Source organism: Elephas maximus, chromosome 3, assembly GCF_024166365.1.
Source record: "Elephas maximus indicus isolate mEleMax1 chromosome 3, mEleMax1 primary haplotype, whole genome shotgun sequence".
Classification (NCBI taxonomy): Eukaryota; Metazoa; Chordata; class Mammalia; order Proboscidea; family Elephantidae; genus Elephas; species Elephas maximus.
This window is the reverse complement of record NC_064821.1, coordinates 31,245,741-31,268,559: the sequence shown is the minus strand read 5'-3', so window position 1 is coordinate 31,268,559 and position 22,819 is coordinate 31,245,741. Positions and strand designations below refer to the sequence as shown.

The 22,819-nt window shown below is 39.9% G+C and overlaps 1 protein-coding gene across 1 annotated transcript; it reads left to right on the top strand.

Moving 5' to 3' along the window:
- The first annotated feature begins 187 nt into the window (after nt 1–187).
- LOC126072196 (zinc finger protein 883-like) lies at nt 188–20,474 on the top strand. Its single transcript, XM_049877009.1, has 5 exons — nt 188–347; nt 5,993–6,240; nt 16,202–16,328; nt 17,487–17,634; nt 18,228–20,474. Exons 2-5 carry the CDS (start codon nt 6,238–6,240, stop codon nt 19,996–19,998), a joined length of 2,049 nt encoding a protein of 682 aa, XP_049732966.1. The 5' UTR covers nt 188–347; nt 5,993–6,237; the 3' UTR covers nt 19,999–20,474.
- The last annotated feature ends 2,345 nt before the right edge of the window (nt 20,475–22,819 follow it).

The following is a 22,819-nucleotide window of genomic DNA, read 5'->3' as shown; positions in this document are numbered from 1 at the left end:
GAACCTTTCCCCTGATGCACCGAGAGTTCCAGAAACCGGAAGTGGGGGAGGGCGTCCTCCGTGGGCAGCTTCGTTTGGTTGCTATTCTCCTCCGGTGTAAGGTAGTTTTTGCTTTGTCACCAGTCAGCCTAAGGCAATACCAGGTGACCCCACAGGCTCCTGTCTCGGGGTCTAAGGGCGCGTCTCCCGCTTGCCTGGCACTTCTGGTCTCTGCGGCCTCCCAGAGCCTCGGGTCTTCTCTAGCCGGGGGAGCCGCTGCCCTTTTGCCGCCGTCGCTGGCTGTTTCGCTTTGCTGCTTCCTCTGAGATCCGGGCCCACCGGGCCGCAGCTGCTCTCTGAACGACCGGGTAGGTGGGGCGGACCTGTGTCTCTCGGTGCATTCACAGGTAAAATCGTGTGAATCCTCTCTAAGTTAAAGTGGGGTTCTCAGACCAGCAGCGTCAACTTCATCCGAGTGTTTGAAAAATGCAGTCACGGGCCTCATGTATGCCCAGGGCAGTCAGCTGGAGTCTTAATGTGCTGCTCCCGCCCCCTCCTGTCTGAAGCTCACCATGCTCCCTTTCGTTTTCTTTTACAATCTAGGTTCTCAGTTGCCACCACTCTCGAACGCGCGCGTACACACACACGTACACACACGAGTCATGTTTCACTCCTCACTAGGCCTCAGTCACGCTTTGCTCTGTATGTATGGTTTACTATTTATTGAGCTGTTTCGGAAGGGCTGGGCAATTTGCTAAATAGTTGATATGTTAAAGAGCATTGGTTGCACAGTGGTTAAGAGCTACGGCTGCTAACGGAAAAATCGGCAGTTCCAATCCACCAGCCGCTCCTTGGAAACCCTATGGGATAGCTCTACTCTGTTCTATAGGGTTGCTAACTAGAAGAACAAAACCAAAAACAAACCAAACCCATTGCTGTCCAGTGGATTGCGACTCATTGTGACCCTGTAGGGCAGAGTAGAACTGCCTCATAGGGTTTCCAAGGAGCCACTGGTGGATTGGAACTGCTGACCTTTTGGTTAGCAGTCATAGCTCTTGACCAGTGTACCACCAAGGCTCCACTTTATATACTGCATCTCCTTTTATTAACAACACTGAGATAGGTAGTATTTGTGGCATTTTCCAAAAATAATAGTCTTGGAGAAATTAAATAGCTTGCCCGTGGATACATATCTGGTAAACGGCAGTGTCTGAAATCAAATTCAGGTCTGTTCTTAAAAGGGCATATTCCTGATCACAATTTCCCTGCCTGAAATGGCTCTCCTTTGTTTTCTGTGCTGCTTCAAGGCAGGACTTTTGTTGGGTATTGCTGGTCACACAAACAGTTAAGATTGTGGTGAGGAATGTAGCCCCCTTCTTAAAACATCCTTATAGATGTTTAAGACAGACGAAGAATTAAGAAACACAAGTTGGAGCTAGCTTGTATGTTTAGGACCATATTTATCCCAATTTCAGGGGGGAAATATTTAGTAAGAGGCATGTTACGAGGAATTTCTTTGGCTGGAAGGCAGAAACTGTCATCATGATTGTGTGAGAAACACTACAGCCAACCCTAGGTCTTCTGATGTAAAATGTGTTGTTGCCGAACAAGCTTAATATAGGCGATGTGGGAGATCACACACCCAATGTGTGTGATCTTTGAGGGATTGGATGCTGGGGAGTCAGCCATAATTTCTGCTTCCAAAGCTCCATACTTCTTAAAAGGTTGAAGGCTTCTTGAAGGAAAAACTGTTCATATTCCCAATGTCAGAACAGTGGATATTAGGAATGAAGGCAGAGAGGCGTGTGTAGTGAAACTAACCAAAGTACTTGAACAGATCCTAAAGGGTCAGGCAGGATCCTGTGCTACAAAAAGTACCTCATTGTAATAATTATTTTACAAAGTAAAAGTGTCAAGTAGGGAGTCCCCGGGTGGAAGAAAAGGTTAAGATTACTAGCTGAAAGGTTAGTGTTGGAATCACCCAGATTTGCCTTGGAAGACAGGCCTGGCGATCTATTACTGAAAGGTCACAGCACTGAAAACCCTATGGAGTGAATTTAAAGTGTCCAAATTTAAGTGTCCTCTTTGAGAAGTTATTGGAAACTCCAATGCTATTAGCCTCCTCTTTTTGTTTGTTTGTTTGTTTTTAACTATTTAGGATTATAATATATGTGAATTTTTGTTTGTTATGGAAGCAGTCTTTTTTTCCTTTTCATGTTAATAAAAAGGTGATCCAGATCCAATTACCTTAAAAAGTCTTTCCTTTATATACTGCAGTTTCTCAAATCTGGGTTTATTTCTCTAGGTTAGTACAGCCTAAGATTGGCATTAAACCTGTGTAGTACACATGTTCCTCCTTCTATCCCCATGATAAAATGTCCCTTTTCACTCACACACTCAGACCAAGGAACTGAGTTTCTTTCTTGTTTTAATAATGTCATTTCATGCTATCTATTCTTGTGTGTGGTAAAATATGTATGACAAAACCTTTTCTTATTTCAGCCATTTTTACATGTACAATTCAGTAACATTGATTACTTTCAGCATGTTGCGCAGCCATCACCAATGTCAGTTTCCAAGTTTTCCATCGCCCTTAGCAGAGACCTGGTGCCTCTTAAACATTGACTCACCGCCTCTTTCCCATCCGCTCCAGTAACCATTTGATCTCTATACATTTGCCTGTGCTAGCCATTTCATTTAAGTGCGATGGTCCAGTATTTGTCCTTTTGTGTCTGACATATTCCATTCATGTTGTAGAATTTATGAGAACTTCTCTTTTTTTGATTGAATAATATTCCATTTTGTTTATCCATGCATCTGTTGATGGACATTTGGGGTTTTTCCACTTTTTGGGTATTATGAACAGTGCTGCAGTGAACACTGGTGTAAAAATACCTGTTTGCGTCCCTGCTTTTAAGCCTTTTGGATATATACCTACTGCTGTTGTTAGGTGCTGTCAAATCTATTGTAGACTCATAATGACTTATAACTGCCATAATGTTTTCTTGGGTGTGATCTTCACAGAAGCAGATTGCGGGCCTTTCTCCCGCAGAGCTGTTGGATGAATTCAAACATGACAGACTTTCAGTTAGCTGCCGAGTGCTTAACGTTTGTGCCACCAGCGCTCATAGAAATGGAAATTTATGGGTCATAGGGTAATTGTAGGTTTAACTTTTTTTTCCTTTTTTATTGTGCTTTAGATGAAGGTTTACAGAACAAACTATCTTCTCATTAAACAGTTAGTACACATATTGTTTTATGGCATTGGTTAACCCCAGAACTTGTCAACACTCTCACTTCTCCACCCTGGTTCCCTATTACCAGGTTTTCTGTCCCCTCCTGCCTTCTAGTTCTTGCCCCTGGGCTGTTGTGCCCCCTTAGTCTCATTTTGTTTTGTGGTCCTGTCTAATCTTTGGCTGAATCTCAGGAGTGACTTAATTACTGAGCTAAAAGGGTGTCCGGGGGTCAGGCTGTTGGGGTTTCTCTAGTCTCTCAGGCCAGTAAATCTGGTCTTTTTTTTTTTTTTTTTTTTTTGCAAGTTAGAGTTTTGTTCTCAATTTTTTTCCAGCTCTGTTCGGGACCCTCTATTGTGATCCCTGTCAGACTAGTCAGTGGTGGTAGCCAAACACCATCTTGTTTTATTGGACTCAGTCTGGTGGATGCCATGGTAGTTGTGGTCCATTAGGCCTTTGGACTAATCTTTGCCTTGTGTCTCCAGTTTTCTTCATTCTCCCTTGCTCCCGAAAGGGTAAGACCAGTGGAGTATCTTAGATGGCCCCAGACAGGCTTTTAAGACCCCAGATGCTACTCACCAAAGTAGAATGTAGAACATTTTTCTTTATAAACTGTGTTATAGCAGTTGAGCTACATGTTCCCTGAGATGTAGTTTTAACTTTTTGAAGAGCCACCAAACTTACCCACAGAGGCTGCATAATTTTCTTACAATCCCACTGCGGTTTCTCCACATTCCCACAAACTCTTGTTTTCTGTGCTTCTGATAGTAATTATCCTAGTAGGGATAAGGTGGTATCTCATATGGTTTTGATTTGCATTTCCCTAATGACTAATGGCATTGAGCATCTTTTCATGTTTGTCGATCGTTTGTATATAATTTTTTGGGAAATGTCTAAGTTTTTTTGCCCATTTTTAAAATGATTTGTTGGTCTCTGTGTTGTTGAATGGTAGCAGTTCTTTATATATCCTGGATACCCCTTATGGGGCATATGATTCCCCAATACAGTAAAACCTGTGAAAGCTGGAACCTATGTAAGGCGGAAACCTGCCAGAGAAGGAAAACTCAAATATTTTCCACAAAAACAAGAGATACAAAAGTGGTAAGACCACACCTTTTCAAAGGCAGAAAACTTCGAGACCCATAAAAGCAAGACGGTCCTGCTCTCAAGGTTTCATTGTATTTTCTCCCATTCTGTGGGTTGCCTCTTCACTTTGTTGACAAAGTCCTTTAATGCACAAGATTTTTAATTTATCTGCTTTGTCTTTCATTGATTGTATTTTTGGTGTCATATCTAAAAATCCAGTGTTGAAAACTAATGTGTGGAGAAAATAAATGATGTTATTTTTTGAAAATTGTAATAGTGTTGCATGCGTCCAAAAGTTCAAAAATGCATAGAGTAGAAATGATCATTAAATACCACTTGTAATCTCAACATTGACAGAAGAATGTGGTGCCTTTTATTTTTCCCTTTTCTTCCCTAGAGATAGATATTCTGAAAGTACTCCCTTTTTGGACTGGAGTTCCCTTTGGAGATATGACTGGGAATGTAGTCACTTCATGCCAAATTCAAACTTTCACTCAAAACTACTGAATTTTCCTAGTTCAGAATCTAAGAATTGTCCTTCAGATAACACCACAGTATCAGCTTAAACCCACCCACATTTCCTAAAGTCCTAAGACATGCCAGAACAGTGCTTTTCCTTTCCTTCAGCTTGAAGCTTCAGAAGTGGGAAGGAGCCTGTTACAGAGGTTTCAGTTTGATTCTTTGTGTCCAGGAAGACAGCCTGCGGGTTGAGATATGGGGTCTTGGGCACCAATGGACTCAGAGACCAAACCCTTCCCATAGTCCACTTGGGGCACTAAGGACTATATGGCTCTGAAATCTTACATGTCTAAGACAGATCTTTTAAAAATCTCACCTGAACAAATCTACTTCTCACCTAGCTTGCCCAGCCGGTAAGTGGTATCTGCATCCATTTACTAGATTAGTGGAAGTAGTCCACGCTAGTCTGTGAGAGATCTGCCTTATGAAGGCAGCCTCTGAACTTTCTACTTTTTTTCTTGTCACAAGAAATTATAATCTCCACCCAGCAGCAAGAGGCATATTTCAAAAATGTCAACCAAGTAAGCTATCAATCTGTTTATTTTAGGATAATTTTTTAAAATAAATCAGTGTATTTATTTTAGATTAAAATTCATATATTTTATGTTGGCCGACAAGATCCTACACGTTCAGGCTTATGTATTGCTCTCTGACTTAAATTTATAACGCCCTCATGTTAGATAAGTTCTTGACACATTTTTAAAAAACTTTTTGAATGATGTGAAGGTTTTCTCTGCCTTTTAGCCTTTGCGTCTAGTATTTCTTCTTATCAGAGAAAAAGGTTTCAACGATAGGAATTTGATAATTCTTACAATTCAGGTCTCATGTCAAATGTCACCTCCTCAGAGAGTGCCCTTCATATCCCTTCAGTTACTCCCACTCGTTTCTGCTTAAATACCATTGTAGGTTTCAGAATGAGGTAAATCCAGTTTAGGTTGATATTAATTTTAATCATTGAAACACAAGCAAATTGAATTAAATATAACCTTTGCTTTTAGCAGATCTATTTCCCCATTTTGGAACCCTGGTGGTACAGTGGTTAAAGTGATTGGCTGTTAACTGACAGTTTCTTGGTTTGAAGGACCACTGCTCCATGGGAGCCTGGGAGGAAGCCAGAAACGTGTCACTCCTTGCTTACTCAATACTGTTGCCTCCCCATCCTTCTTCCGTTTCAGGTCTCAAGCGTGGTACAGGAAGAACTAGTCCAGTCCAGGCATCTGGGAACCTAGGGCAACCATTTTGCACATCTGTAAAACACAAGTACAGCTTCAACTGCCCTGATTGGTGTGTGGACCAGACATTATTCATCTGCTTCCAAACTACCCTGTGCTCTGCTTCTACTCCCATCCCTTTTAACAGAAGTGGGTTCTTGGGCTTAGAGACAACATTCTCTCAGACTTCCAGAAACCGGAGCAAGGAAATGGTGAGTTCTGCAGAGAACTGGGTTATTCTTACTGTAAGTGGATGAAGGTTGAGATTGTGGTTCCTCAGTGAAGAAAAAATGTGGCAGAGGAGGCCAAGGGACTGAGTCCTAGGAGGCATCCTAAGGGTCTGCTCCACTGTCACTGGGCCCTTCCTCTGTGCATATGTGGCTTTTCAAGATTCAGATGCCTGGGATCGCCTTCCCTATGTGACTCTCAGAACTGGCACCACGGGGTGTTAGCATCCCTACCCTGGGCCTTGGTGCTCTGTATTGAATGACAGAGTCTCCTGACCAGAGCCTGAAGACAGTGCAGCTCTGGCTGTGGAGGCTGAGACTTGGCCCTCCAGAGCCATCCTTGTCCTATATTTCTTAGCAGTTTTCTTGACTTTTCCCAGACACTGGAGCATTTTCTGTGCTGTTCTAAAACTACAGCTCCACTTTTCTCACAGTGCTATGTGTTAGAAAAGGAGGAAGAGAGTTTGTGGGTAAAGGCCCTGTTTATGGGGTCCTGGGTGGTGGTAGTGCTCTCCTAATGTCACCAAAGGTATGAACCTCGGGACAGTGAGTCCATCTGGAACTTCTGTAGAGTCTCCAGACACAGTTTTCTTTCACCTTCCCCCGCCCCACAATGGGGAATGCTTTTTCCTTGAGGCTTGCAAGTGTGTGGAAAGCACGAATCCCTTATGTAGGTTCTTGGTGTCCCGCCTATGCCTAGAGCTGGTGTTTAATCCCTGTAATTTTTCACTGTTCTCCATAGTCTTGAATTAGAATCTAAAATTAAAGTGTTCTCTTTTGCTAGAGAAGCTCAACATCTGAGACATGTGTATTTAAGTTCTTGTGTTTACAGTTTCCACTGGAAGAAAATTTCTAGATCATTTGGTGTGTCTCTACTGATAATTTTTCAATTTAACAAATATAAACCTCTGAAACACAGAGTAGTCTATTTTAAGTGATGTAAAACTTACTCTAAAGCTTACTTAAATTTTGAGATGGATCTTAAAAGACTTCTGTTACATTTAACTAGTCATGCCAGAAACCCTAACGTGTTGCATATTTTAGCCATTTTAGAAACCTCCTGGCTGAGCTAAAATGAATGTATGGACTCTGATATCCCTGGTTCCTGTGTTTAGAAAGAGAGCTCTTAATTTATACTTTTGTGATTTGCACAAGCATTAGATCATTTAACAACAGTTGGTCCTAAATGATTAAATGGTTTTATTATTACAAATGTGAATTCCAAGTAAAAATTTATGTTTAAAAGTACAATATAGTTCACTGAAACTACGTTTTTCCAGTGGATAATACCTTCGAAGTTTGAAACTTAATATGAATTTTAAAAGTATAGCTTATGAAGACTTGTTCCCACTCTTGTCATCACCCAGGTCATCCCTCTTCCCTCAGCTTCCCTTAAATAACCGTTTTTATTACTGTTTGAAGCATGTTGCCAGTGTTATGTATATGGAAGCAAATAGAATTTCTATTTCCCTTAGTTTGTTACACAAAAGACAGAATGGAATTTACACTTACTTTTTACTGAACAAATTATCCTGGCGATCTTTTCATAACAATGAACAAAAAACCAAGAACCAAACCCAGTGCTGTTGATCATAGCAGTACAAACAAACAAACAAAAAAACCCATTGCCATCGAGTTGATTCCGACTCATAGCGACCCTATAGGACAGAGTAGAACTGCCCCACAGAGTTTCCAAGGAGCGCCTGGTGGATTTGAACTGCAGCCTTTTGATTAGCAGCCATAGCACTTAACCACGATGCCACCAGGGTTTCCTAACAATACGTAAAAAAAATACATAGAGAGCTTAAATCTAAATTCTTATAAAAACTTCGGAATACTGTATACAAGTGACCTTAGTTTTTTTCCTTGCTGTGTTTAAGTGTATGGGCATGAATGGATGCTGGGATTGTATCCATTATTTTGCTTTACAACATTTGTTGTAGTGAATATAAATGTAAATTTCTAAGATCTGGGTATCAATAGTTTACATATAAAAGCCCTTCTGAACTGTAGTTGTTAGGTGCCGCCCTGTGTACAACAGAACAAAACACTTCCTGGTCCTTTGCCATCCTCACAGTGGTTACTGTGTTTGAGCCCATCGTTGGAGCCACTCTATCAATCCATCTTATCAAGGGTCTTCCTCATTTTCGAAGACCCTCTACCTTACTACCTCTTACCTTCTCCAGGGATTGGTCCCTCCTGATTACATGTCCAAAAGTATACGAGAGGAAGTTTCACTGTTCTCACTTCCAAGGAGCACTCTGGCTATACTTCTCCCAAGACAGACTTGTTTGTTCTTCTGGTGGTCCGTGGTATATTCAGTATTTTTTGCCAATACCATAATTCAAAAGCATCAGTTCTTCAGTCTTCCTTATTCATTGCACAGCTTTCACAAGCATATGAGGTGATTGAAAACACCATGGCTTGGGTCAGGTGCACCTTAGTCCTCAAAGCAACATCTTTGATTTTTAACATTTTAAGGAGATCTTTTGCAGCACATCTGCCCAATGCAATGCATTGTTTGATTTCTTGACTGCTGGTTTCATGGACGTTGATTGTGGATCCAAGTAAAATGAAACCCTTGACAACTTACTTCTATCTTTTCTCTGTTTATCGTGATGTTGTTTATTGGTCCAGTTGTGACGATTTGAGTTTTCTTCATGTTGAGGAGTAATCCATACTGAAGGCTGTGGTCTTTGATCTTCATCAGTAAGTGCTTCAAGTCCTCTTCACTTCAGCAAGCAAGGTTGTGTCACCTCTGTATTGCAGGTTGTTAATTAGTCTTCCTGAAATCCCGATGCCCTGTTCTTTGTCATATAGTTCAGCTTCTCGTATTATGTGCTCAGCATACTGATTGAATAAGTATGGTGAAAGAATACAGCCTTGATGCAGACCTTTCCATACATTAAACCACACAGTATCCGCTTGTTCTTTTTGAACGACTGTTTCTTGGTTGAAGTACAGGTTCTTCATGAGCACAATTAAGTGTTCTGGAATTCCCATACTTTGCAATGTTATCCATAATTTGTTATGATCCACACAGTCTGATGCCTTTGCGTGGTCAACAAAACACAGGTAAACATCTGTCTGGTGTTGTCAGCCAGGATCTGGCTGATATCAGCAATGATGTCCTTGGGTTCTACACATCCTCTTCTCAGTCTGGCTTGAATTTCGGCGGTTCCCTGTCAATGTACTGCTGCAACTGCTTTTGAATGATCTTCAGCAAAATTTTTCTCATGTGTGATACTGATATTGTTTGATAATTTCCATATTTTGTTTGATTTCCTTTCTTTGGAGTAGGCATAAATATGGATATCTTCCAGTCAGCTGGCCAGGTAGTTGTCTTCCAAATTTCTTGGCGTAGATGAGTGAAAATTTCCAGCACTGTATCTGTTTGTTGAAACATCTCAATTGATATTCTGTTAATTCCTTGAGCCTTGTTTTTAACCCATGTCTTCAGTGCAGCTTGGACTTCTTCCTTTTCTACCACTGGTTTTTGATCATATGCCACCTACTGAAATGGTTGAACGTTGACCAATTCTTTTTGATATAGTGACTTTGTATATTGCTTCCATCTTCATTTGATGCTTACCGCTTCATTCAGTATTTTGTTCCTAAACCAAAAGCCCAGTGCTGTCAAGTTGATTCTGACTCATTTTGCTCCTAGAATCTTTAAATATTGCAACTCGAGGCTTTAATTTTTTTCTTCTATTCTTTCAGCTTGAGAAATGCAGAGTGTGTTGTTCCCTTTTAGATTTCTAACTCCAGGTCTTTGCACATGTTGTTATAATACTCTGTCTTCTTAAGCCATCCTTTGAAATCTTCTGCTCTTTTACTTCATCATTTCTTCTTTTGTTTTAGCTTCTCAAAGGTCAAGAGCAAGTTTCAGAGTTTCTTCTGACATCTATTTTGTTGTTTTCTTTCTTTCCTGTCTTTTTAATGACCTTTCTTCATGTATGATGTTCTTAATATCATTGCACAACTTGTCTGGTCTTTGGTCATTAGTGTTCAGTGCATCAAATTTATTCTTGAGGTGGTCTGTGAGTTCAGGTGGGATATACTCAAAGTTGTGCTTTGGCTCTGGTGAACTTGTTCTAATTTACTTCATCTTCAACTTGAACTTGCATAAGAGCAATTGATGGTCTGTTCTGTAGTCAGCCACTGGCCTTGTTGTGACCTATGATATTGAGCTTTTCCAATGTTTCTTTCGACAGATGTAGTCAGTTAGATTGCTGTGTATTCCATCCAGCAAGGCCTATGTGTATAGTCACTGTTTATGTTGTTGAAAAAAGTTATTTTCCGTGAAGAAACAGTTGATCTTGCAAAATTCTATCATGCAATCTCCGACATCATTTTTTATCACCAAGGCCAAAATTTCCAAATACTGATCCTTTTTCTTTGTTTCCCCCTTTCGCATTTCCAATTGCCAGTAATTACCATTGCATCATGATTGCATGTTTGACCAATTTCAGAGTGTAGGAGTTGGTAAAAATCTTCAATTTCTTCATCTTTGGCCCTAGTGGTTGGTTCGTGAATTTGAATAATACTCATATTAACTGGTCTTCCTTGCAGGCATATGGATATTATCCTATCATTAACAGCGTTGTACTTCAGGATAGATCTTGGAATGTTCTTCTTGACAACGAATGCTACACCATTCCTCTTCCATTTGTCATTCCCGACATAGTAGACCGTGTGATTGTCAGATTTAAAATGGCCAGTACCAGCCCTTTCAGCTCAATAAAGCCTAGGATTTTAATGTTTATGTGTTCCATTCATTTTTGGTCAAGTTCATATTTTCCTAGATTCATACTTTGTACATTCCAGGTTCCAATTATTAATGGATGTTTGCAGCTGTTTCTTCTCATTTTGAGTCATGTCACATCAGCAAATGAAGTTCCCAGAGCTTGCCTTTGTCCATGTCATTGAGGTCAACCCTACTTTGAGGAGGCAGCTCTTCCCCACTCGTGTTTTGACTGCCTTCCAACCTGAGGGACTCATCTTCCAGCACTATATCACACAGTGTTCTCCTGCTATTCATAAGGTTTTCACTGGCCCATTTTTTTCAGAATTAGACTGGCAGGTCCTTCTTCTTTGTCTTGTTGTGGAAGCTCAGCTGAAATCCGTCCACCATGGGTGATCCTGCTGGCATTTGAAAATGGTTATATAGTATCTTAGTCATCTAGTGCTGCTATAGCAGAAATACCATGAGTGGATGGCTTTAACAAAGAGAAGTTTATTGTCTCACAGTCCAGTAGGCTAGAAGTCTGAATGCAGGGTGCCATCTCCAGGGAAAGGCTTTCTCTTTCAGTCAGTTCTGGAGGAAGGTTCTTGTGATGCATCAGTCTTCCCTTGGTCTAGCAGCATCTCAGCACAGGAACCACAGGTCCAACGGACACGCTCTGCACCCAACCCTGCTTTCTTGGTGGTATGAGGTCCTCGTGTCTCTGCTTGCTTCTCTCTTTTATATCTCAAAAGAGATTGGCTTAAGACACTATCTAATCTTGTAGACGTCGTCAGTATAACATCATAATGATAGGATTTACAACATATAGGGAAATCACATCAGATTATAAAATGATAGACAATCATACAAGGGAATCATGACCTAGCCAAGTTGAAAGATATTTTTGGGGGGCACAATTCAATCCATGATGTATAGCTTCTGTCATCATAGCAACACAGAAGCCCCCACAGTACAACTAACTGACAGATACGTGGGGGAATTAGGTAATTACTTTATTAAAAAAAATAAGCTAGTTGTAGAAGTGATTGTGAGTCATGGTTATACCATGTGTTTCATAGTAGAATTGTACTCTCTAGGGTTTTCAGTGGCTGATTTTTTGGGGAGTATAATACTAGACCTTCGTAAGTGCCCATGGGTGAACTCAAACCACCAACCTTTCAGTTGGTAGCAGAGCGCTTAACCCGTTGCGCTAAGCAAGGACTTCATTTAGTTGACATTACCCCACATTTGGGAATGTATGTGCTTTCTGACACTGACCTGCATTACTTGCTGTGTCATGAGTCAACTTAACATAGATCAATGGGCCTTTTTCAGGGCTGTTTGTTTTTTCCGTTGGTATGTTTGTGTATTCCTATACTGATACCGCGCTGTCTAGTATACCAAAAAACCAAACCCACTGCCGTCGAGTCGATTCCGACTCCTAGTGACCCTGTAGGACAGAGTAGAACTGCCCCATAGAGTTTCCAAGGAGCTCCTGGTGGATTCGAACTGCCAACCTCTTGGTTTGCAGCCGTAGCGCTTAACCACTATGCCACCAGGGTTTCCCCTGTCTAGAATATTACAGCTTTATTTGGAAAGTAAATATATAAAAGTATAATTACACATGGACATGTTTGGACAATCCCCCATGCCTTTTTTATTAGAACATGTTAATAGTTTGTGGGCATTTGCAGTTCTAAATGTATACATTAAATACATTTTTAATGTGTTTTTTTTTTTCTTCTGTGAAGTCCTAAAAAATAATTAAATTGGTTGGAATTTTATAGAAGTGCATTTAAAATAATGATCTATCTGGGGAGAACGATTTTCTAAGAGCATACATACCTTTTCATTTATTTTCAGTCTATTTGGATGTCATTTAATAATATTTTATAACTTTTTCATTAGTATCTTTATGTTCCTTTTAGGTACTTTTAATTAAAATACATGTTGTCTTTTAAAAGTTAATTTCTCAACTGCTTAGTACTGGTGTATAGAACTGAAATATTTAAAGTAAACCCTTCTCTGATTTTCTTTTTTTGTAATCTGAATATTACCTAAAATCTCACAATCCTATTATCACATATACCATCTTTAGGGATTCTAAATAAACAGTAAGTTACTTGTAGAATAAAATGTGGTTGTGCTCCTCCCTCTCACCCCCGTTTAACATCTTATTCCTTTGTTTCTTTACTGTTCTTTGTTTCTTTTTTTGGCATTTACCAGCTACAACCTTTAGGATAATGTTGAGTCGGAATGGAGTGATGAGTATCATTTTTTTCTATCCGCTTTTACTGGGAGAAAGGAATTTTTCAATAAGTGTGTACTTTGGAGTACAGGCATATCTCGTTTTATCGTGCTTTGCTTTATTGCACTTAGCAAATACTGTGTTTTTTATAAATTGAAAGTTTTTAACAGCCCTGCATTGAGCAAGTCTGCTGGTGCCATTGTTCCAGCAGCACGTGTGCCCTTCATCTGTCACGTTTTGGTAATTCTCACAGTATTTCAGACTTTTTCCTTATTATTGTATTTGTTATGGTGATCTTTGATTAGTGTTCTTTGATAGTACTATTGCAATTGTTTTGGGGCCCCACGAACTGCACCCATAGATGATGGCAAACTTAATTGATAAATGTGGTGCGTGGACTGCTCCACTGACTGGCTATTCCCCAGCCTCGTTCCCTCTCTCGGGGCCTCCGTATTCCCTGAGATACAACAATATTAAAATTAGGCCAGTTAATAACCCTACACTGGCCTCTAAGTGTTCAAGTGAAAGGAAGAGTTGCACATCTCTAACTTTAAATCAAAAGCTAGAGATGATTGAGCTTAATAAGGACAGCATATCGAAAGCCAAGATAGGCCAAAATCTAGGCCTTCCCACCAAATAGCCAAGTTGTGAATGCAAAGGAAAAGTTCTTGAAGGCAGTTAAAAGTCCTATTCCAGTGAACACGCAAAAGATGAGAAAGCGAAATCGAGTAATTGCTGATGTAGAGCAAGTTTTAGTGGTCTGAATAGAAGATGAAACCAGCCACAACATTCCCTTAAACCAAAACGTAATCCAGAGCAGGCCCCTAACTCTTTTTGTTCCTATGAAGACTGAGAGAAGTGAGGAAGCTGCAGAAGAAAAGCTTGCAGAGGTTGGTTCCTGAGGCTTAAGGAAAGAAGCCGTCTCCATAACATAAAAGGAGAAGGTGAAGCGGCAAGTGCTGATGTGGAGGCTGCAGCACGTTATCCGGAAGATGTAGCTAGGCTAATTGACGAAGGGGCCACAGTAGAGAGCACGTGTTCAGTGTAGGCAAACCAGCTGTACGTTGAAAGAAGATGCCTTCCAGGACTTCCAAGGCTAAAGAAGAGAAGCCGGTGCCTGGCTTCAAAGCTTTAAAGGACAGACTGACCCTCTTGTTAGGGACTAATGCAACTGGTGACTTTAAGTTGAAGCTAATGCTCATATACCATTTTGAAAATCCTGGATCCCCTAAGGATAAGCTAAATCTACTTTGCATATGCTTTATAGACAACAAAACCACCTGGGTGATAGCACATCTGTTTACAGCATGGTTTACGGAATATTTTAAGCCGCTCAGAAGAAAAGATTCTTTTTGAAATATTACTGCCCATCGACAGTGGTGACCTGAGAGCTCTGATAGAGATGAACAAGGAGATTAATGTTGTCTTCATGCCCGGTAACACAGCATCCATCCTGCAGCCCATGGATCAAGAAGTAATTTTGACTTTCAGGTCCTCTTATTTAAGAAATACATTTCATGAGGCCATAGCTGCCATAGATAATGATTCCTCTGATGGATCTGGACAAAGTAAATTGAAACCCTTCTGGAAAGGATTCACTGTTGTAGATGTCATTAAGAACATTTGTGATTTGTGGGAGGAGGTCAAAATATCCACATTAACAGGAATTTGGAAGAAGGTGATTTCAACATTCATGGATGACTTTGAGGGGTTCAAGACTTTACTGGAGGAAGTAACTGCAGATGTGGTGGAAACTAGAATTAGAAGTGGAGCCTGAAGATGTGACTGAATTGTTCCAATCTTATGATAAAATTTTAACAGATGCAGAGTTGCTTCTTAAGGATGAACAAAGAAAGTGGTTTTTTGAGATGAAGTCTACTCCTGCTGATGATTCTGTGAACATTTTTGAAATGACAGCAAAGGATTTAGATAATCATAATCATTTGCCAGTTCAACAATGTTTTCGTGTATAACTTGGTGACACTAATTATGTTCATCATGTTGTGCAGTCATTACGAAACAGGAATTGTAACTGCTTCTTGGTTGGCAAACGCAAGGACATGCTATTCTTGTTTTTACAGAGGTAGTGATCTTTGTTGTCTTATACCATTAGACTCTGTTTTTGTGGGGGGAGGGTTATGGGTTATGTTTGTTGAGGGGAACTGGCACTAATAATTGGTGTACACTTACATCAGGTCTCGAAATTTGAGACTCATGGGGAGATCTGGATTCTAATGTTTCCTGTCTCTCACCTGAGCTTTTTTTTTTTTTTAAACTTTTATTACTTTCCCCTGTTCCTATGAAAGGGATAGAAAAGATGACAGAATAATCAATTTTAAAAAAATAGGTGACTGACATGTAAAAATTGCTAATTCTCCAAAAGATTATTCTTTTTTTAGCATGTGCATCTGTCACCTCTTGATCTCCTAGAGTTCAAGAAAATATGATTAGTGCAAGGCCTAGGGTTATCAGTCTGTGTGGGCCCCTTCTCCAATGGCTGTGATGGGCAAAAGGAATCACTGCCCTTCTACAGTGTTTCCCAGTTGTTAATACCTCGTTTTTCCTTCGGCCTGTGCTTTATGTTTTGTTGAGTCTTCTAGTGGGTCTCACGGAAAGAGTTGAAATTGTACAGAAGGAAGTGATGACCTGAATTAGGGCATTTCTCTAATTTCTGCTATGTTTTCTAACTGTTCTAAACCATAAACAGAGAGGACTAAGACTGCAATTGGTCACAGTCAAACTGTAGAGAGATTATTTCAGTGTGTTGGAAGTCTGTGAGACAGGAGGTGAATGTAGTTAGTATAGGGACAAGGGTAATGGGTATACCCTACAGTATACCTTGGGAGAACACAAAACCTTATGTCAATTCCTTTGAATTCTCAGTTCCCCAGGACAGTCAGCCTCACTGTTCATTTTTGTACACATTAGAGTATATGGTACTTTGCTGATCCATAATGTGTGGGATGTTTTAGGACTCAGTGGTTATTGAGGATGTGGCCGTGGTCTTTACCCAGGAAGAGTGGGCTTTGCTGGATCTTGCTCAGAGGAAGCTCTACAGAGATGTGATGATGGAAACCTTCAGAAACCTGGCCTCTGTGGGTAAGATTGGTATCATTTAAAAAAAAATAATTTTATCCCTTCAGTGAACAAAAATATTTTACTCATTGAGTTTGCTCCAGTATCTGGGCTGAGGAATGGGAATAAATTATTAAATAAAACAAGAATGGTTCCTTGGTATATGGACCTCACAAATCCTGGCTTCCCCATGATCATAAAGCTCTGTGTATTATGGTTTTCAGTTCTCTTGTGATTAAAAACTTTGAGGCTCTTTAAGTGTTCTAAGTGTAAGTATTGGCTTCAGGGGTCACTTTGGGCCTCTGAGAGATTTGTGTTTTGGGACCTTGTAGAGAGTTTGACTGTGTTCGTTACAAGTTTGACATAATTGTTTTGCTGCAGATAAGCTCACACCTGCCCATCTTCAGAGACCCTGATGAGCAAAGTATTGGCTCAGTGTCAGGGAAATGTTCATTGCTCTGTCCTATCTTCCCTAATGATATTCATTTCTCTGTAAGCACCATGTCAGCTATACCCATTGGTTTTGCCAAAGAAGGAAGGACAGTGGAGATAGAACTCGTCCCGGGCCACTGTGTCAGTAAGCACCAGGAAAGCAAGAATTTTTTGAAGGACCAGACCTGCATGGAGGGAATTACATTTGAATTAGTTGACTAGAAGTCTCTTTTGTTTTGAGGACACAGCTTCACAGATACCTGAGCTTACCTTCCTGACTTTAGCAGTCCTCTCACACCTGGGTTATGGAGTCCATTTTCATCCTTTAATGTTACATGTGTATTGTGTCCAGTATCTTTCTAGTTAGCTCTCCTAATTACACCTGTTTGTGTCATCATTACTGTCAATCTTCATGGGTATATTTTCTGGCAAATTGATTTTTAACCATTGTCAGAGGGCTGAAACAACAAAACGTGACTAAGTCTTTTTTTGTTCATAGCAGTCTTTTTATGGAAACCTTGGTGGCATAGTGGTTAAGTGCTACGGCTCCTAACCAAGAGGCCGGCAGTTCAAATCCACCAGGTGCTCCTTGGAAACTCTATGGGGCAGTTCTCCTCTGTCCTGTAGGGTCGCTATGAGTTGGAATCAACTTGATGGCAGTGGGTTTTGTTTAGCAGTCTTTTTATTTTCCAAATAATTCTCTTCCTTTTTGTTTTACATTGTGAACCTCAACTTGAATTTTTGGGTCAGTCTCTCAAAACCTTAATGATGCAGAAACGCTATTCATCGAACATGTAATGGTACAGTTCATGAAGAAGAACACGTCCTCCATGTTAGGAGAAGTCTCCAAATCGTATGGCAATAAAGATCAGCATAAAAACCAGAAGAGACATTTGAGGTGAGTGCCATTCAAACAAGAGAAAACAGTGTTTTAGGAGAAAGTTGTAAGGTGCCCTGACATCGCGTATATACACACACGTGTGTGTATATATATATATATATATATACACACACACATATATATGTGTATATATAAAATAGTTTGTAAAGCAGAGTCACCGAAAATCAGGGAGACACTCAATGAGATGGACTGATACAGTGGCTGCAATAATTGGTGCAAACATAGTGATGATTGTGAGGATGGTGCATTACCAAGGCAGTGTTTCATTCTGTCATACATGGGGTCGCTGTGAGTTAGAACTGACTTGGCAGCACCTAACAACAGTATACATAAACCTAGTTGTAAAATTATGTGCTCAGAGAATTTTCACAATATAACATTCTCATAAATTTGAGTCAGATACTGAGTATTTGAAACATTTCTTTTGGACACAGTTATCAGAATGCCACATATCTTAGAATAACTAACAGTAATGGTAGTATTTCTGCTAGATGATTTAACCTATGAAATACAAGACAAGTCAGGGCGAAAACTGTGCACTTTGACTGTGTTTGTTAATCATGAAATGGTAACAAATTTATTTCCAACAGCATGTTGCCCATTTTTAACAGAAGTCATATAGTAGAGAGCCTCTATGAAAGTAGTAAAGGTAATCCATGTGGGAAAACCTTCAGCCGGATTCCAAGTCAAACTGTGCTACGGAGAAATCCTCAAGAAGTAAATCATTTTGAATGCTGTGAATGTGGAAATGCCTTCATGGATAACTCGTCACATAACTATCATGCCATATCTCACACTGGATGCAGTATGTATCAGTCTAAGGAATGTGGAGAAGCCTGGAGTTGTCCTTCACACCTAACCACTCCTATGAGGACTTGTACTGGAAAGAAATCCCATAAATGTAAGGTATGTGGGAAGGACTTAATCTGTATCTCAACCCTTAAGAATTCTGAGACAGCACTCACTGGTGAGAAACGATCTGAATGTAATGAGTGTGGGAAAGATTTCTGTAGTTTATCATCCTTTTGGACACATGTGAGAGGTCATAGGTGTGAATGTAAAGAATGTTGTAAAACCGTTAGTCATCCTTCATCCCTCATTTCACATAAAAATTTTTGTAATAGAGATAAGCCTTATGAACATAAGGAATGTAGGCAAGCGTTTAGTGCGGCATCCCTAACTCAACATATAAGAACTAACAGTGGAGAGAGGCGTTATGAATGTGTGGAATGTGGGAAGGCTAGTCAGGCCTCATCCCTCACATGTGTAAGAATTCACAATGGAAAGAGAACTTATGAATGTAAGCAATGTAGGAAAACCTGTAGTTATTCCTGTTACCCCTCTGAACACATAAGAACTCACAGTGGAAAGGAACCTTATAAATGTAATCAATGTGGGAAAACCTTTAGTCAGCCATCACATCTCACTACACATACAAGAGTACATAGTGGAGAGAGGACTTATGAATGTAAGGAATGTGGAAAAGACTTGAGGTGTTCCTCAGTCTTCACTACCCTTATAAGGACTCACACTGGAGAGAGGCTCTATGAATGTAAGGAATGTGGGAAAGTGTTTAGTTATTTTTCAAACCTCCATAGACATAAGAGAACTCACAGTGTAGAAAGACCTTATGAATGTAAGCAATGTGGGAAAACCTTTACTCGTTCGTCCTATCTCTCTCAACATTTAAGAAGTCACAGTGGAGAGAAGCCTTATGAATGTAAGCAATGTGGGAAAACCTTTCGTTACTCCTATTACCTCTCTGAACACATAAGAACTCACAGTGGAGAGAAACCTTATAAATGTAACCAGTGTGGGAAAGCCTTTAGACAGTCATCACATCTCACTACACATATAAGAATTCACAGTGGAGAGAGACCTTATGAATGTAAGGAATGTGGAAAAGGCTTTAGGTGTTCCTCCGTCCTCACTACCCATATAAGGACTCACACTGGAGAGAGGCCATATGAATGTAAGGAATGTGGGAAAGCATTTAGTTATTCCTCAGACCTCCCTAGACATATGAGAACTCACAGTGTAGAGAGACCTTATGAATGTAAACAATGTGGGAAAACTTTTAATCATTCCTCCTCTCTCTCTCAACACTTAAGAACTCACAGTGGAGAGAGGCCTTTTGAATGTAAGGAGTGTGGAAAAGCATTTAGTTATTCCTCACACCTCACTAAACATATAACAAGTCACACTGGCGAAAGACCTTATGAGTGTAAGGAATGTGGGAAAACCTTTACTCATTCCTCTTATCTCTCTAGACACATAAAAACTCACAGTGGAAGAGGCCTTTTGAATGTAAGGAATGTGGGAAAGACTTTAGTTATTCCTCACTCCTCACTAGACATATAACAACTCACAGTGGAGTAAGACCTTTTGAATGTCAGGAATGTGGGAAAGCCTTTAGTCATTCCTCAGACCGCACTAGACATACGACAACTCACAGTGGAGAAAGACGTTATGAATGTAAGGAATGTGGGAAAACCTTTAGTCATTCTTTCCTATCTCTCTGGACACGTAAGAACTCATAGTGGAAAGACTATGTCCAAAGTGGGTTGTTTCATCCTTACTGGTATAATTTCAAATACCAAATTGCCAAAGTCTCTGATTAAAGAACAAAGTTTCTCAGTGAGTAAGAAAGCAATATGAACTCAAAGAGTGGGTCATGAAAGCTACTTTGTGCCTTTGGGAGAAATGACAATTTCATTATAACTGCTGCACTGTCATCATCAGTGTTTGTTACTTTCTTAATCCAAGCTAAATTTTACCTTTCTTAAATTCTTCAGTTATTACAAATAAGGCTGCAGGGAATAACCTTCAATAAATCTGATTTTATACTTCTTAAAGTTTTATTGATGTTATTTTGCAAACAATAAAATACACTGATCTTGTATTTGATATAAGAGTGTTTTGTTTCCCTATTTATCGCATGTCCTTCCATTCTTTTGTATTGGAAATTAAACTTGTACCCTTTATAATTGGGAAGTTCCTTATAGGACATTACTGTGAGATGTAGATACTCTGTTTTTCATGGTACTTTGGCCTACTAATTTTAGTACCCATTGACAATTACCACCTTTGAGTATTTTTACTGTGGTGATCACCAAATGGTATTTTCTGTTCCAATCATTTCTTCTATGTTTTTCTTTCCTATTGAAAAGTTGGAAATCCTAGTGGCATAGTGGTTAAGACCTGTGGCTGCTAACTAAAAGGTCGGCAGGAATCCACTGGATGCTCCTTGGAAACTCTATGAGGCACTTCTGCTCTGCCTCATAGGGTCACTGTGAGTTGGAATTGACTTGACGGCAATGGGTTTGGTTTGGTTTTTTATTGGAAAGTAATTAGTAAGTTTCTCATAGGCCAATACCATGAAACTACAAATATTCTGTTTTTTTCATTGTGCTTTAGCCTGCTAATTTTAGTACCCATTGATAATTATTACCTATGAATATTCTCACTGTAGTGTTTACCAAATGGTATTTTCTGTTCCAGTCATTTTTTCTGTGTGTATTAGTTGGAATTCTGCAAGGATATCTTTCCCTTTTCTCCCCTTTATTATTATTGTTTATACCAGTATAGGCTAATCCAAATTCTTTTTTTCCTAGCTCCAATTATCACAGATTTGGTTATTAGGAGTTCCCTTGAGTAGGCTCTGGAGCCCTGGTGGCTCAGTGATCAAATGTTCAGCTGTTAACCTAAAGGTTGGCAGTTTGAATCCACCAGCCACTCCTTGACAACCCTATAGGGCAGTTCTGCTCAGTCATACAGGGTAGCTATGAGTCGGAATCTACTTGACAGCTTTTTTTAAGTAGTTTCATTTATTTTTCAACACATTGTTCTTAGGTGCCGTTCAGCCAGCTCTGACTCATAGCGACTGTTATGTACAACGTAAAGAAACACTGCCTAGTCCTGCACCATCCTCACAATCGTTGTTCTGCTTGAGTCTGTTGTTGCAGCCACTGTGTGTGTTGTAACAGCCGTTGTTCATCTTGTTGAGAGTTTTCTTTTTTTTTGCTGACGCTCTACTTTTGTAAGCATGATGTCCTTCTCCAGGGACTGATCCCTCCTGATAACATGTCCAAAGCATGTGAGACGCAGTCTGGCCATCCTTGCTCCTAAGGAGCGTTCTGGTTGTACTTCTTCCAAGACAGATTTGTTCATTCTTTTGGCAGTTCATGGTATATTCAGTGTTCTTCACCAACACCACAGTTCAGAGGTGTCAATTCTTGTTTGGTCTTCCTTATTCATCGTCCAGCTTTCGTATGCATTTAAGGTGATTGAAAACACCATGACTTAGGTCAGGTGCACCTTAGTGTTTAAGGTGACATCTTTTCAACATTTTAAAGAGGTCTTTTGCAACAGATTTGCTCAATGCAATGTGTCCCTTGATTTCTTGACCACTGCTTCTATGGGTGTTGATTGTGGATCCAAGTAAAATGAAATCCATGACAACTTCAGTCTTTTCTCCATCCATCATGATGTTGCTTATTGTTCCAGTTGTGAGGGTTTTAGTTTTCTTTATGTTGAGGTATAATCCATATTGAAGGCTGTGGTTTTTGATCTTCATTAGTAAGTGCTTCAAGTCCTCTTCACTTGCATCAAGCTAAGTTGTGTTATCTGCATAACACCGGTTGTTAATGAGTCTTCCTCCAATCCTGATGCCCTATTTTCTTCATATAGTCCAGCTCAGATTATTTGCTCAGCATACAGATTGAATAGGTATGGTGAAAGGATACAACCCTGATACACACCTTTCCTGACTTTAAAACAATGCAGCATTACCTTGTTCTGTTTGAACTACTACCTTGTGATCTATGCACAGGTTCCTCATGAGCACGGTTAAGTGTTCTGGAATTCCCAATCTTTGCATTGTTGTCCATAATTTGTTATGATCCATACAGTCAAATGCCTTTGCATAGTTAATAAAACACAGGTAAACATCTTTCTGATATTCTCTGCTGTTAGCCGGGATCTATCAGACATCAGCAATGATATCCCTGGTTCCACATCCTCTTCTGAATCTGGCTTGAATTTCTGGCAGTTCCCTTTCGATATATTGCTACAGCCACTTTTCAGTGAACTTCAGCTAAATTTTGATTATACGTGATATTAATGATATTTTTTGATAGTTTCCACATTTGGTTGGAATACCTTTCTTTGGAATAGGCAAAAT

What these genes read in the sequence shown, in the direction of transcription:
- LOC126072196 (XM_049877009.1), top strand. An exon ending in CAGAAACCTGGCCTCTGTGG is followed by an intron (nt 16,329 to 17,486) that starts GTAAGATTGGTA and finishes TTTTTGGGTCAG; the next exon opens with TCTCTCAAAACCTTAATGAT. An exon ending in AACCAGAAGAGACATTTGAG is followed by an intron (nt 17,635 to 18,227) that starts GTGAGTGCCATT and finishes TATTTCCAACAG; the next exon opens with CATGTTGCCCATTTTTAACA.